A 14,400-nucleotide genomic window follows, 5' to 3' on the forward strand; every position below is an offset into this window, starting at 1 on the left:
CGGAGACCGGCCCGCACGCCTCTGTCCTGGCTTGAGGCTGCGATCCCTTCCTCGGAGTTCTGTACAAAAGCAGCAGCAGCCTTACTTGTGTCCTTGGAGCTCGATGGCTGTTCCTTTCCTCCCGCCGATGTCCCACATGATGACAGAGTGATCGGAGCTCCCCGAGAACAGCACCCGCTGGACGGGGTCCCAGCAGAGAGCAGTCACCCCACCTGAGGACAGACACAGCTGCACGTCAGTCCCAAAGTGACCCCAGAACTCACCAGCACAATGAGAGCAAAGGGGGCAGGAGGTGTGTGTTGTGAGCTAACAACACACTTTTGCTCAGAGAATGAGTCCCCAGAGAGGAAAAAAAAAATTGCCTCCAAGAATAAAAGTCCCACCCTTTCAGCACTATTCCCCCCAAAATGTACTGTAAAATCAATTAGTGCAAAGACCAAAGGGAAATGAAAAAGGCAATTCATTGACCACCAAAAATACATACGATTCTAAGAATGGAAAATATTACATTGTTTGGACATATTAACCATATTCTTTTAAGCTGCTGTCTGCCTCCCACCCAGACAACAGCAGATGAGAAGTAAATGCAGTTTTAAAAAGCTCAATTCAGGGAGTTCCTGTTGTGGCTCAGCAGTTAACGAACCTGACTAGGATCCATAAGGATGCGGGATTGATCCCTAGCCTTGCTCAGTGGGTTAAGGATCTGGCATTGCTGTGAGCTGTGGTGTAGGTTGCAGACATGGCTTGGATGCCATGTGGCTGTGGTGTAGGCTGGCAGCTACAGCTCCTGATTTGACCCCTAGCCTGGGAACTTCCAAATGTCTCAGGTGTGGCCCTAAAAGCCAAAAATAAATGAATAAATAAATAGCTCAGTTTGATTGTGTGTGTGTGTGTGCTTTTTAGATCTACACCCACAGCACATGGAGTTTCCCAGGCTAGGGGTTGAATCGGAGCTGCAATTGCCAGCCTACGCCACAGCTACCGCAACTTGGGATCCGAGCTTTGTCTGCAACGTACACCACAGCTCAGGGCAACACTGGATCCTCAACCCACTGAGCAACGCCAGGGATCGAACCTGCATCCTCATGGATGCTAGTCAGATTCTTTAACCGCTGAGCCACAGCGGGGACTCCTCAGTTTGATTTTTTTAATTCTTGAACACAGATATGAAGAGACAACAATGCCAGAATTTAAATATTACTTTCTCTTTTGGGGAACTTAAAATTTATAAGAGTCTGGGAAAATGACTTCAATGCTTAGGGGTCAGTTCCCTCAACTGTAAATTGGGGGGAGGGGAGGTAATATGATGACTGACACAGCTAAGAAAGGTACCACAGCCGGACCACCGCCTCCTTCCCGGGGTTACAGTGAGAATGGCTGCATCTGTTACACAGCACTGCCCTGTCAACTGCAGTGTGTGCTACAGATGCTATGACAGCGTTTCTTCCCTGCAGTCCCCTCTTAAATCAAACTCCCTGTGTATGGGGAGCAATGGTAACTTTTTCCACAGAAGATGTCACAAACAAAGCCTACAAATACTTACGAATGTGAGTAATACTCATTTTTATATTACTGAAAGATATCATTTTCTGAAAAGAACATAAAAATGGCTTCTCATTGGTCAGGATCCAATCTCTTTCTTATTTAAATTATCAATTTGTTCTAATGAAATACTGTGCTTTCTTTTTTCTTTTTAGAGCTGCACCTGCGGCATACAGAGGTTCCCAGGCTAGGGGCTGAATTGGAGTTGCAGCTGCCAGCCTACACCACAGCCACAGCAACGTGAGAGCTGAGCCGTGTCTGCCACCTACACCACAGCTCACTGCAATGCCAGATCTTTAACCCACTGAGTGAGGCCAGGGATCAAATCCGCATCCTCATGGATCCCAGTCGGGCTCATTAACCACTGAGTTATGAAGGGAACTCCCAGTACTGCACTTTAAAAGCTTTCAGGAAAGTTTCTCTCATATAATTGTTCCAGATATTTTTTTCAATTCATACACACACAAAAAAGAGAAGTTCCCTGGTGGCCTGGTGGGTCAAGGATCAGGTGTTGTCACTGCTGTAGCTCAGGTCATAGCTATGGTGAGGATTTGATCCCTGGCTCAAGAACTGGATGCAGCCCCCTCACCCCAAAAAACGATATGTTTTTCAAGATCAAAAGGCAAAACCCCACTATATTAGATAATGCCTAACAGCTCCCTTCTATACCTGCCCAACATCCTACTTGTACATATTTCTGTCCATGAAAGAATACACACCACCTCCCCCCAGTGTATCTGTGCTAAGCAGCCCCTGAAGCTCCCATCTCCTCTTCCCTTCCTTCCCCCTAAAACAAGCACAGAGCCAGCAGCGGACGGGCTCTCCTGGTATCTGTTGAATGAATGAAGGAGCAGATGAATGAAAACACAAACATCTTTTTTTTTCATCCACATATCTTGTTACTTGGAAATCCTCTGCTATGCTTACTTAGCCTTTCAAAGCTAAATATTCTCTCCTTCTGTGTAACTCATCTTCTCTCCCTGTTATTAAACTTCACATACCCACCCCTTTTCATCTTGCCTTCAGTATCTGAGAATGTAATGCTTCAGGATATGCATTCCATCTTGTAGAATGTTTATTCCCACAAAGTACACGAATGAGTCACTTTGCTACATATCTGCGGCAGAGCCAGCTAATTGTCTATGAAATGTGTGTTCCCCCATCTATACAGCGCTCCCTGGAAAGCTGCCATCCTGCAGGGACCTCATTGACAGGCCCCTCCTGCATCTAGGGGACATGCGACCAGGTCTCAGCATGGAAGCCATAGGACCCCTTCCAGGTGGAGGCAGTTAAGATGTCCCTTTTCTACTTTCTCTTTACACTTTGTCCTAGAGAACTCCAAGACCCTAGGACATAGACACATTCTAGCAGGAGCCTGGGACTCTGAAGCATGGAAAAGAGCAGAAATGCCTGCACCGGATTGCTACGTGAGTGACAAGTCAACCTGTGTGTTAAGCCACTGACATTTTTTTTTCAGAGCCGCACCTGCAGCATATGGAGGTTACCAGACTAGGGGTTGAATGAGAGCTATAGATGTCAGTCTATGCCACAGCCACATCCACAGCAGTACCAGATCTGAGCCATGTCTGTGACCTACACCACAGATCATGGCAACACCGGATCCTTAACCCACTGAGCAAGGCCAGGGATTGAACCCGCATCCTCATGGCTACTACCTGGGTTTGTTACCTCTGAGCCACTGAAATGTTAAAAGTTATTTGTCAGAGCAGCACCATTACCCACTACGGTGCCATATAATTACTAGAGTGTTATAAAAAAGCAGGTCCAAGAGGAAGGCAAGAGTCACTCAAAGCTTTACAAATGCCAGACAAGTGAAAAGAAGTTATTAGTTTAGATTGTTAACATGGATTCCTAATACTTAAAACAGAATTGGAGAGAACCCTGTGCCTGGTCAGAAAACTGTTGCATCAGCCTCCAAAGCAACGCACTATAAACTCTGAGTCATTTTTCCTTCAAGATATATCTAGAATCTAAGTACTTCTCATCACTTCTATTGCTGCCATCCTTGTATGAGCCACTATCAAAATTCTTGCCCAGAAAATTAAAAAGTATGACACACCTTTTGTTGTAAAGACTCTGGGGGGAAAAAGTACTCTCACACATTGTTAATGAGAATGAAAACCAGTAGTATGGGGAAAGCTATAGCCAATACAACTTTATACGCACTTGGCATTCAATCCAGCAATCTCACTTCCAGGAATTTATCTTGAAGATACTGTCCCCACTCCCATCAAACAGCACCAAAATATACATGCACAAGCTCTTCATGTCAGCACTGTTTGAAATATCAAAACACTGAGAACAACTAAATGCTCCCAAGAGAATGGGAATGTGGAATCATCATGCTGTACACAGGAAACTAAACTAAAATAATACTGGAAACCAACTATGCTTCAATTTTTACAACCTTAAATATTTAAAAAATAAGGTTAACTTTACTGAATTGAAAAAGAGAAAGAGTGGGTGAATAAACAATAGTATGTTTGTGCGGAGTACTACCCAGCCGTGAAAAATAGTGAAGAAGACCTGTTGGATGGATATGACATGATTTCCAGGTTATAATGTAAAGTGAAAAGAGCAAAGTGCAAAATATTATCCACATGATGCTACCTATCATCCAAGAAAAAAGGATAGAAGAGAAATTAATGAGATTTGTTAACTACAGCAGAGGTGGGAGAGGCTGGGAAATGAGAACGGAAAAGAGTGACATTTTCCATCACATATTTTTTTTTTGTTTGGTTCTGAGTTTTAGAATCATGCTAATGTCTCACATACTCAAAAAAAAAGTACTTTCAGTAAGTGCACATACAATACAAACAAACAAACAAAACAAAAAACCGGGGGAGGAGGGCAAAATGGAATATAAACAGAAACAAGTGACCCTAAGTGTATTACAAATAAGTCAAAGAAACAACCTCACTGAAGGGACTTAGTGAAAGAATTGACAAAATTAACCTCAGATCAACGGCAATAAGGCCAAATATAAAAGGATTTGTACATGAATATAGTTCTCCAGCCCGTGAGTCTGCATTTCACAGGAATATGGGTTGTATAGGTTAACAATTCTGAAACGATTTTATGTGTATTCTGGGGCTGAGCAATTCATTAAACGTGCTGAGGACATGAGAGCTCAGGGAGGGAGGAATAACCTGCCCGGTGTTAGAATTCGAGCGCACACATCTGTATTTTCTAGCTCTGTCTATGGAGGACTGGAAGCAATGACACTCCATTAACAATGAGCACACGGAGTGCCCAGATTTTAGCTTCTTAATACCATCCTCTAATAAAAGGAATGAGGGCTGTTTGGACAGCTGATTCTAGGGCTGAGACAAGGTGTGTATTAGATGTTGTGTGGGACCAAGAAGCAAGATGTGCTCAAAAAATGATGAGGACATGTGAAAAGACACAGCAGCCAATGTAAAGGGGACATCAATGGCCAAATCTGGGACAAATCTGAGCAAAATGATAAATAAATGGCAGTAACAGATCCTCACACACAGAAATAAATAAGAACTTGGGGACCTACACTGATATAATTAAATACATAAATAAATGGGGGAGACGTTTACCCTTATTGTACAATTCCAAACAAAGTATAGAAGGGATAATGATAACAGAAAAAACACCGTGGAATTCCTGTCATGGCTCAGCAGTTAACAAACTCGACTAGTACCCATGAAGACATGGGTTTGATCCCTGGCCTCGCTCAGTGGGTTAAGGATCCGGCATTGCTGTGAGCTGTGGTCTAGGTTGCAGACGTGGCTCGGATCCCATGTGGCTGTGGCTGTGGCTGTGGCCGTGGCTGGCAGCTACAGCTCTGATTTGATCCCTAGCCTGGGAACCTCTATATCCTGGGGGTATGGCCCTAAAAAGACCAAGAAAAAAAAGAAAAAAATACCATTTGGCAAACACCAGAGTCATAATTATTTCTGGTAAAAATCGTCAATGGATATTAAAATTATTGGTCAGACATGTGATAAGAAACAGTACTTGTACAGTTTCAAAGTATTTCCTCAAAATTACAAAGGGTGATTAAAGTGGAGAAATCTGCGAGAAACTATCTTAACCAAGTGATCAAAGTTAGCATCACCGGTTAAGAGGACAGATCAGTTGTCATGTGCATCGTTTTATGCACGGATGATTCTTGCCGAGGGTACGGCCCTAAAAAGAACCAAAACAAAACAAAAACAAAAACAAACAAACAAACAAACAAAAAAACGAAAAGAAAGAAATCATCATTTTAGAAGGTTCTTAAAAGCATCATGTCAGATTCGTTTCCGCTGCGCCCCCACAGGAACTCCCTCCTAGACCACTCTTACCACTCTCCTTAATGTATTTTTCTTTGGAGCACTGCCCACTGCCCTAAATGAACACAAGCTCTAGGTGTGCCAGGGCTTCTGCTGCTTCCCAGTGAATCTTCAGGTTCTAGAATTCTGCCTGGCTTACAGCAGGTGCTCGGTAAGCAAACAACTGAAAGGAGGGGTAAGAACATGAACGAACGCCCTCCGCCTTGTTCTTAGGATGTGAAACAGGCACGTGACCCCTCGTTTCCAGCTGGACCAGGGCTGTCTATGTGCTGGGCTTCATCTAGTTCGCCACTCACGGCTCTTAGGTCAGGGAATGCTCATCTCAAGGAGAAGCTTTTGGAGAGTCTGGGCTTGACCAGTTAAGGATTAGGGGGACAGAAAAGAGAAAGAGGATGTGGAGTTCCCACTGTGGCTGACATAGTATCTATGAGGATGGGGGTTCAATCCCTGGCCTCACTCGGTGGCTTAGGGATCCAAGCTTGCCATAAGCTGTGGTGTGGGTCGCAGACGCACCTCGGATCCTGCGTTGCTGTGGCTGTGGTGTAGGCCAGCAGCTGCAGCTCCAATTTGATCCCTAGCCTGGGAACTTCCATATGCTACAAGCGTGGGCTTTAAAAAAAAGAACAGAGAGGAGTTCCCGTTGTGGCTCAGTGGTTAACAAATCCGACTAGGAACCATGACGTTGCAGGTTCGCTCCCTGGCCTCGCTCAGTGGGTTAAGCATCCGGCGTTGCTGTGAGCTGTGGCGTAGGTCACAGACGAGGCTGGGATCCCGCATTGCTATGACTTTGGTGTAGGCTGGGGGCTACAGCTCCCATTAGACCCCTACCCTGGGAATCTCCATATGTCGTGGGTGCGGCCCTGGAAAAGACAAAAAAATGAAAAAAAAAAAAAAAGAACAGAGAAAAATGACAAATGTATGATTTCCCCTATTTACATGTGTTTGTGTCCCTGCCCCCCCCCAATTTATATTCATATTCAACATTTGGAGGGGATATGGTCATAAGGGCAGTGCCCCCACGAAAGAGACCCCAGGGGGCTCCCTCCCTCTCTCCCCCAGGTGAGGTTACAGCAGGAAGCGGGTTCTCACCAGATGCTGAATCTGCCTGTACCTTGATCCTGGCCCTCCTAGCTTCCAGAACTGTGATAAATAAGTATTTGTTGTTTATAAGCCACCCAGTCTACGGTATTCTGTTTCTCCAACCTGAATGGACTAAGACCATGTGTGAAATGGGAGGCTCAGGTTCTTAAAAGCATCATGTCAGATTTAATCACAGGGGACAGTGGTAAAAAGAAGAATCAGAAAGGCTTATTTAGCCTTAATTAAAGACTTAATTGGATGGGCTTTCATCCTGTCCAAATAAACATGGAAAGACTCAAACAGGGTTTTCTATGTACCAAGTGAGAGACACCATTCAACTCCCCCCAACTGATCCAGACCCATATCTACCAACACTGCTCCGTGAGAGGCCGGCCCTGTGGCCTTCTTTGCTGGTGACTCTGGGGTGAAGAAACTGGAAGTTGATAGACGGCATCAGAAGTGCAAAGGCTCTGGGACCGGATTCTAGGCTCCAACCATGGCTTTACCCTTATCCGGTGTGTGACCTTGGGCAAATGATTTAGTGCCTTGAGCCTCAGAAGTCTCATCCATAAAAGAGGGATGATAATAATTTTGCTGAGACGGAGTGGGTTGCTGTACATAAGCACGCCGAGCAGTGCCCAGATGTGGGAATGGGAGCCGTGGCTACAGCGCAGGAGACTCTGTACCATCTCTGTGCCAGCATCCTTTGTTGAGTCAGCCTAAGGCACTGACCAGCATGTGCCCACGCTATCTCAGCCATCAGAAGATCAACTAAACTTTTAGAAATGAGATCCCTCTCCAGTTTTCCCGCATTACCTCAGTCTGTGAAGGGCCAGAGCTGGGAAGGGAAGGTCCTGGTAACACAGAGTCAGGGCAAGAAAACAGATGACCAGGTTGAAGTGGGTCGGGGCCTATTCATCAGACCCTCCCAGGGCTGAATGCTAAATCACGTGCTTCAGTAAGGGGGAAAGGTGGAAGGAAAAGCTGCAAGACATGAAACAGGACAGGACTTGCAAAAAAAAAAAAAATCACTCTATGGTCCCATCCCAGCTCTGTGTAAACGGCCCAACAATGGCATCTTTGTTGGAGGCTGGCTTATAATTGTACAGCACAATGTTCATTTCAAATCAGCTCAATAAGCATGTCCGGAGCATCTCCTACCTGGCAGCAGGCATTGTGCTAAGTTCTGTGGATATAATCAAATCAATAAGACAGACCCTGCACCGATGGACAAATTAGTTTTGGGAATGAGAAGGGCACACACACTGTGTCTGGCGGAACCATTCCCTCACGAGACACGTGGTTAAGCCCTCAGCCTGCGGTGCCCGTCCCGCCTGCACCACGCAAGAAACTGCTTCTCCTTCTTCAAGGTGCAGCTCAGGTGTCCTCTCCTGCAGGAAGCCTTCCCCGCAACACCCTTAATCTAGGTGAAGCTCCCACCTCTGGGCCTGTCTCTGCTGCCATAATCACCCACTGGATCCAGCTTTGCTCCATTACAAACCTGTCCCCACCAAAGATTTTAGGTCCCACGTCTTTGTACGCAGGTGCCGTGCACAGAGCTGGATGCAGTGGGTGCGCAGTGTTTACTCCCCTGGCCTGTGAACTGGACAGCAGAGGGGAATGGGGGGAAGATAAATAACAGCAGCAAACCATCACCACAGGGGCTTCACCAGAGCCTCGGGGTGGGGACTGGCACACAAAGAGACACAGGGGCACAGAGAGTTGGAGAGGAGAGCCGCTGAGGTGACTTGTGGCCTCTCTCAGCAGACAGAGCTTCCAATGAGCAGGAGTCCTTCGCACCCACACCTGTGGCGGCAGGAAGCGCCTCCCAACGCCGGCGAGACCACCTTTCAGAGCTGGGCAGATACACGCACCCCTCACTCCGGCCACACCCAGGCCACCCTCCTGGCCCTCTGGGACCCACAACTAGGACAGGGAATGAGAGCTGGCCTACAGTGCTCGTGGGTTTATGGTGTTAATGATTTTTGTTGTTGTTGTTGGCTTTTTAGGGTGGCATCCACAGCATATGGAAGTTCCCAGGCTAGGGGTCTAATTAGAGCCACAGCTGCCGGCCTACACCACAGCCACAGTCACTTGGGATCCAAGCCATGTCTGCAACCTACACCACAGCTCACAGCAACCGCACGCTCCTCGAACAAGGGCCAGGGATCAAACCCCCATCCTCATGGATACTAGTTGGATTCGTTTCCTCTGAGCCACAACAGGAACTCTGCTTATAATATTTTAATTGACAAAAAACTATTTATTCCTTTTTGTTGTACGTCACTCCAGATTTCTGTTCCCCTCAATGTTTCATCATATGCTTCTCCCTACCTCGGACCTCCACAACACGACTGACAGAATAACTTTTAACAAGAATGAACTGATTCTTAAAGGTTTTGATCATTATAAAATGTATACAGGAGTTCCCTGGTGGCTTAGGGATTAAGGATTTGGCATTGCCACTGCTGTGGCTTGAGTTTGATCCCTGGCCCAGGAACTTCTGTATGCTGTGGGTGTGGCCAAAATTAAAAAAAAAATTTTTAACATTGGTCTTAAAATAAAACAAAATTTATCTATACTATTATATAATCTCAAAAGTGGAATTTTACTGGCTGCATAATACCCCAACACACAGATGTACCTTATTTCACTGTTAGATTTTTCTCGACATTTAACTATTACAAATTTTGCTGAGATGAACATTTTTATACATAAAACTTAGTTTACATTTCCTGATTTAGTTAGAAGAGATTTCCAACCATGGAACCAGATCATAGTATAACTGTTTTAAGAAATTTACTACATGCTACCAAATGCTTAGTGAACTAGTGTTCAAAGAATTTCAAATATCTTGCAAAAGCTAACGACTAGGCGGAGGTTCACAAAGTCAGGGCTGGAAACTGCCAGGTCTGTCTGTACCAGGGTGACCACAACTGCAAGGTGAGGGTGTACAGGCAAAATGCAGCTTAAAGGACTTGAGAGCCGTCTAAGCAAATCCTCAGACAGCGAAGCCCCCTGATAAAGTATGTGACCTTTTGGTTCCTGCATTTTGTCCCGGGTTGAAGTGATGAGTGTTTCAGGAAAGATACACACGCTCTATTTTCCAGGCTACACCCTCCTCCTGAGACCCCCACTCGGACATCCAGCTGACTCCTTGCCACCTCCCAGGGGCGCCTCCTGGCCATGTCCAGCTGGAGGCACCACGACACTCTCTCCCAAAGCTGCTGTCACCGCCAGCGTGGTTTCAGTAGAGGGCCTCACCGTCCACCCAAACGTTCCAGACACAAACGGGTGGGGGCCACGCCCGCCTCAACCAATCGCAAGCGCTGCTGACGCTTCATCTCCTAAACAGACTCGAACCCCTCCCCTCCTCTCCACGCCACTGCCAGCCTCCCAGTCCAGACGGGACTTCCTTTTTCCAGGGATGCCAGCAGTGGGCTTCCTTCTGAGTGGTCTCCTGTTCCATCACCCACTGCTGCAGCGTGATCTGTTGCACCGGAAGCCTGTTCCTGCCGTGCTCTCCTCCATCACTGCCTTCCCACTGCCTGACAAGTGTCTGAAGTTCTCCCCATGGCCGGGAAGGCCACCCTGGATTCCTCACCCCTGGCACTCCGCATGGGCCACTGGACTCCATTCACACACCAGGCTTCAAATCAGCTTCATACATCTGGGGCCTGGAATGTTCCCACCACCTGTCTAACTCTTCATGCTCCTTAAAGTGTTGTTTAAACACCACTTTCTTAGAAATCTCCCTTTAACTCTCTGGACGAGGGAGCTACCTGCTCCCAAAGCAGCCCGTGTGTGGTACTGATTTCACCACACTTGCAACATCCCCAAGATTTCCAATTACTGCTCTAAAGCTCACATTCCGTGAGAGGCAGCTGAACAGGGCAAGCGCCACGCTGCTTTTACTCACTGATGTGTGGCAGCCCTCATCACGTGGAGAGCTAATGTCTTTTTTTTTTCTTTCCATTTTTGGCTACAAAAAGTTCCCGGGCTGGGGATCAGATCTGAGCTGCAATCTTGACCTAAGCCACAGCTGCAGCAACATCAGATCCTTAACCCACTGTGCCAGGCCGGGGGTCTGAGCCCTCTCCCCAGAGCCCCCAAGACACTGCCAATCCTGCTGTTGTGCCACATCGGGAGCTCTGAGAGCCAGTGTCTTGACAGACTTTTTTTTTGGCTTCGCCTGTGCCACACAGAAGTTCCTGGGCCAGGGATTGAACCCATGCAAGAGCAGCAATGCAAGCTGCTGCAGTGACAGTGCCGGATCCTTAACCTGCTGTGCCACAGGAGAGCTCCCCTCGACAGGCTTTTGGTGGAAATCCGAGTCTACTGAATGTGAAAGCCTCCACTGTAATCCAAAATTAAGCTGTCAATTTAATGATGGAAACTTGCACATTTGCCCCGAACTGTGCCTGTCCTTGTTTTAGTTATTTTTTTATAACTACACTGTTACTTTCAGTAATTCTTGTAACAGTCAATGAACAAATCTGTACTCAAGTAGTATGCTTTGAAAGGTTCACATTCGAGCCCTCTATTTCCAGTATGTTCATACTAACCAAAAAAATTCTGAGAAGAAAAACAGAAGATTTTATTGGTACTATTAATTTCTAAGGCCAAAATCTGATTTTTTTCCCCCTTTGTTCAAATCACTTATGACTTTTGGGTAGAAATATATTCTGATTTAGGCAGAAATATCAAAGAACGATGATCCTTGGCATTTAGCTCTGGAATGAAACCAGCAGAGGGAGCATAATAACAGAAACTTAGTTTCCTAAATCCCCGTGGATTAGCACACTCTGTATTTTGACCTCTGGGTATGGCTCGTAGGTCAGGTTCATCCCGCACTCACACTGCACCTGACCATCTGCACTGGAACAGAGTGACGGGTGAAGAGCTATGACTCCGGACACACACCGAAGACGCGTCTGTTTCTGAGTTTGGATCTGGACTGATGACACCCCCAAGATCACTCTTTAATGGATCTGGGTTCATCTGGCTGGGGATTGAGGGAGTGAGGAGATGAAGCTATTTCTCCGCTCACAGCCCCTTCGCCCAGAACTGTGTCTGGCTGAGTCCGGGACCTCCTCCAAAGGCAGAGCTCAACAGTGTTTGAATCATGGTGGAATCCCATCGACGCCCTCGCGCTAGCTTCAAACCAGCGAGCTGCGCTGTAGCCAGACAGGTGAAGGGCAGGTAGATACGACTGTCCGGGAATAACAACAAGTTAAATATGTGACCTGCTACACTTATTTGCCTTCATTATTAGATAACAGCCTTCCTGGGCCACATCCTGTCTTCCTCAAAGATATTTCAAGATGAAATCATGGGAAAATGCTTTACAGTCAGAAAGATAAGCGACAATGTCAAGGTAATATTTTATATAGGAACGAACCTGGAGACATGACACCCTCGGGCCACCCCTGGCTCACCTCAGCTCCTGACGGCTTTGCTGACCCAGACCGAGGCAGCGATCCAGAACTCAGGGCATCCCATCAGGGCTCTAGTCAACGCCTGACTTCTAGAGAGCCAGGAGACGGTCAGGCTGAAAGCCAGCTCTGCCTGAACCAAATCTGGGACCTCTCTAGCCCGTCACCAGGCCCTCGGGGCTGACCACCTAAAATTTTCCCAGGGGTCCAACCCCTCCCTGCGCTTCCATCACCATGGCTACACTAAGAGGGCCGCTTTCCTGCGAGCTTCCCAATCAGCTCTCCACTGCCTTTGACCTGAAGGGCAATCTCCAAACCCCATCAGGTTAACCCCGTTGCCTAACTCTTTCAGGGTTTCACACCAACGTCAGGACAACACTGAGCGATCCGAACTCTCACTTCCTGTGTGGCTGCCCCACCTCATACTCAAGTGTTCCAGCCAACGAGTGACCAGCGCTGCCCAGACAGCCAGGCTTTGGCCAATCTCCAGGCCTGGGACCACGCCACGCTGCTGCTCGGCCTGTGCTGCTCTCCTCCCTCCTCCCTCCCTCCTTCCCAAAGCTTTTAGGTCAAAGCCACATCTCCCTGGGGAGGCCTTCCCTGTCCAACTCCCTTCCCGCCCAAGCGCGGCGCCCTCCCCATGTTCGTGGACGTGCTGGGGGCCGCTCCCTGGCCTTGCCACCAGGCGGTGGAACAACTGTTGAGCTTCTGCCTCGCTCCCTGGGCTGTGAGGAATTTGAGGACGATGACTGTGTCTTTTCTTTCCGTGACGGGGAGTGTGGCCGAGGTCAGCCACGGAGAGCACTGGAGGTGAAGAGACGAGAGCATCCCAGCCAGAACCCACGAAGAGGACCCCAAAGAAGAGGAGAAAGCAGTCAGAGCCTTAAAACCGAAAGAGAATGCGTTCCAGAAGCCAAACAGGGCAGCCATAGCACCAAGGTTGCTTGCGGCGGAGGGAACATGGGGTGGCCAGGAAATAAAAATGTTTAAAAAGCTTCTATCTGGTAACCTCCGTTTTTCTACGCAGGAGGAGGCTGGGGCACGGGAGCAGAAGGGGCCTGGGGAGGGCGCTGAAGGTCTGAAAGAGCTGTTGGGGGAAGGCGAGCAAGCGCGCAGCGCGAACGGAGGACCGGAGAGGCGTCTGTGAGGGACTGCGCATGTGCGACGGTAGGGACCGGCGGAGGGAGGCTCACGGTGCGACCTCGGGCGGACCCCGCACCCGAGTCCACAAGGACAGAGGTGGACACTCTGAATTACAGATAAATTCACAAGCAGGAGCAACAAGGGGCCTGAACTGATAATGCTGGGAAACTCGAGGCTGAAGTGATGGGGAGGGGAAGGAAGACGGGGCAGAGAGGCTGGGGAAGGGGGGGATCAAGGACCGACGCCTCAACAAGGATGGGGGAGTGGCCGGAAAGGTCTAGAGAAGCCAACGAACCACGAGAGGCTGAGGTCAGCGGTGAAACAGTCCTGCCGTGGGACAGTTTCAGGTCCCCACCAGGCCAGGCTTGGCCACCGTGCAGGTGGCTAAAAAGAGAAATCCAATCAGGGAAGACCTGGCTTCTGTCCACAGGGGAGTTTTCAATGTGTTCTCCCTCCCAAAGGCATAGATAATCAAGACGATTTTCCCCGGGATTCGATCTTCTCTTTTTCCCTTCAGGAAGTCCCTTCTGATCTAGGTACCACCCCATTTTATATCCGCATTCGCCTACTTCTGTTCTTACATGACATCTAATGTCAGTATTGACCTTGGTCTCTATATACTATGTCGTGGACTGGTAACTAGTAAAGGTGTTCCCTCGTGGCACAGAGAGATAAGGATTCAGTGTTGTCACTGCAGCAGTGGCTCGAGTCGCTGCTGTGGCGAGGGTTCAATTCCTTGTCCAGAAACTTCCATCTTCCATATGCTGCAGACGCAGCCCCTCAAAAAGGATCCTAGTAAAAAACGAATCACTGTCATCTATTCAAGTCTTTCAAAGGCTAAGCGTAGATATATTCCGCCACCTTGCTTAAAT

At 47.8% G+C, this 14,400-nt stretch overlaps 1 protein-coding gene across 3 annotated transcripts in view; it reads right to left on the reverse strand.

The window, feature by feature from the left end:
• The window catches only part of WDFY2 (WD repeat and FYVE domain containing 2), a 183,346-nt gene that overhangs the window by 22,798 nt on the left and 146,148 nt on the right, over window positions 1–14,400 (reverse strand). For all 3 annotated transcript variants that reach the window (XM_047756167.1, XM_047756168.1, XM_047756166.1), the window contains one exon: window positions 86–212. In XM_047756167.1, coding sequence (XP_047612123.1) covers window positions 86–212 — 127 coding nt within the window. The remainder of the gene's footprint in view (window positions 1–85; window positions 213–14,400) is intronic.

This window comes from Phacochoerus africanus, chromosome 13 (assembly GCF_016906955.1).
Source record: "Phacochoerus africanus isolate WHEZ1 chromosome 13, ROS_Pafr_v1, whole genome shotgun sequence".
In the NCBI taxonomy this organism is placed as follows: Eukaryota; Metazoa; Chordata; class Mammalia; order Artiodactyla; family Suidae; genus Phacochoerus; species Phacochoerus africanus.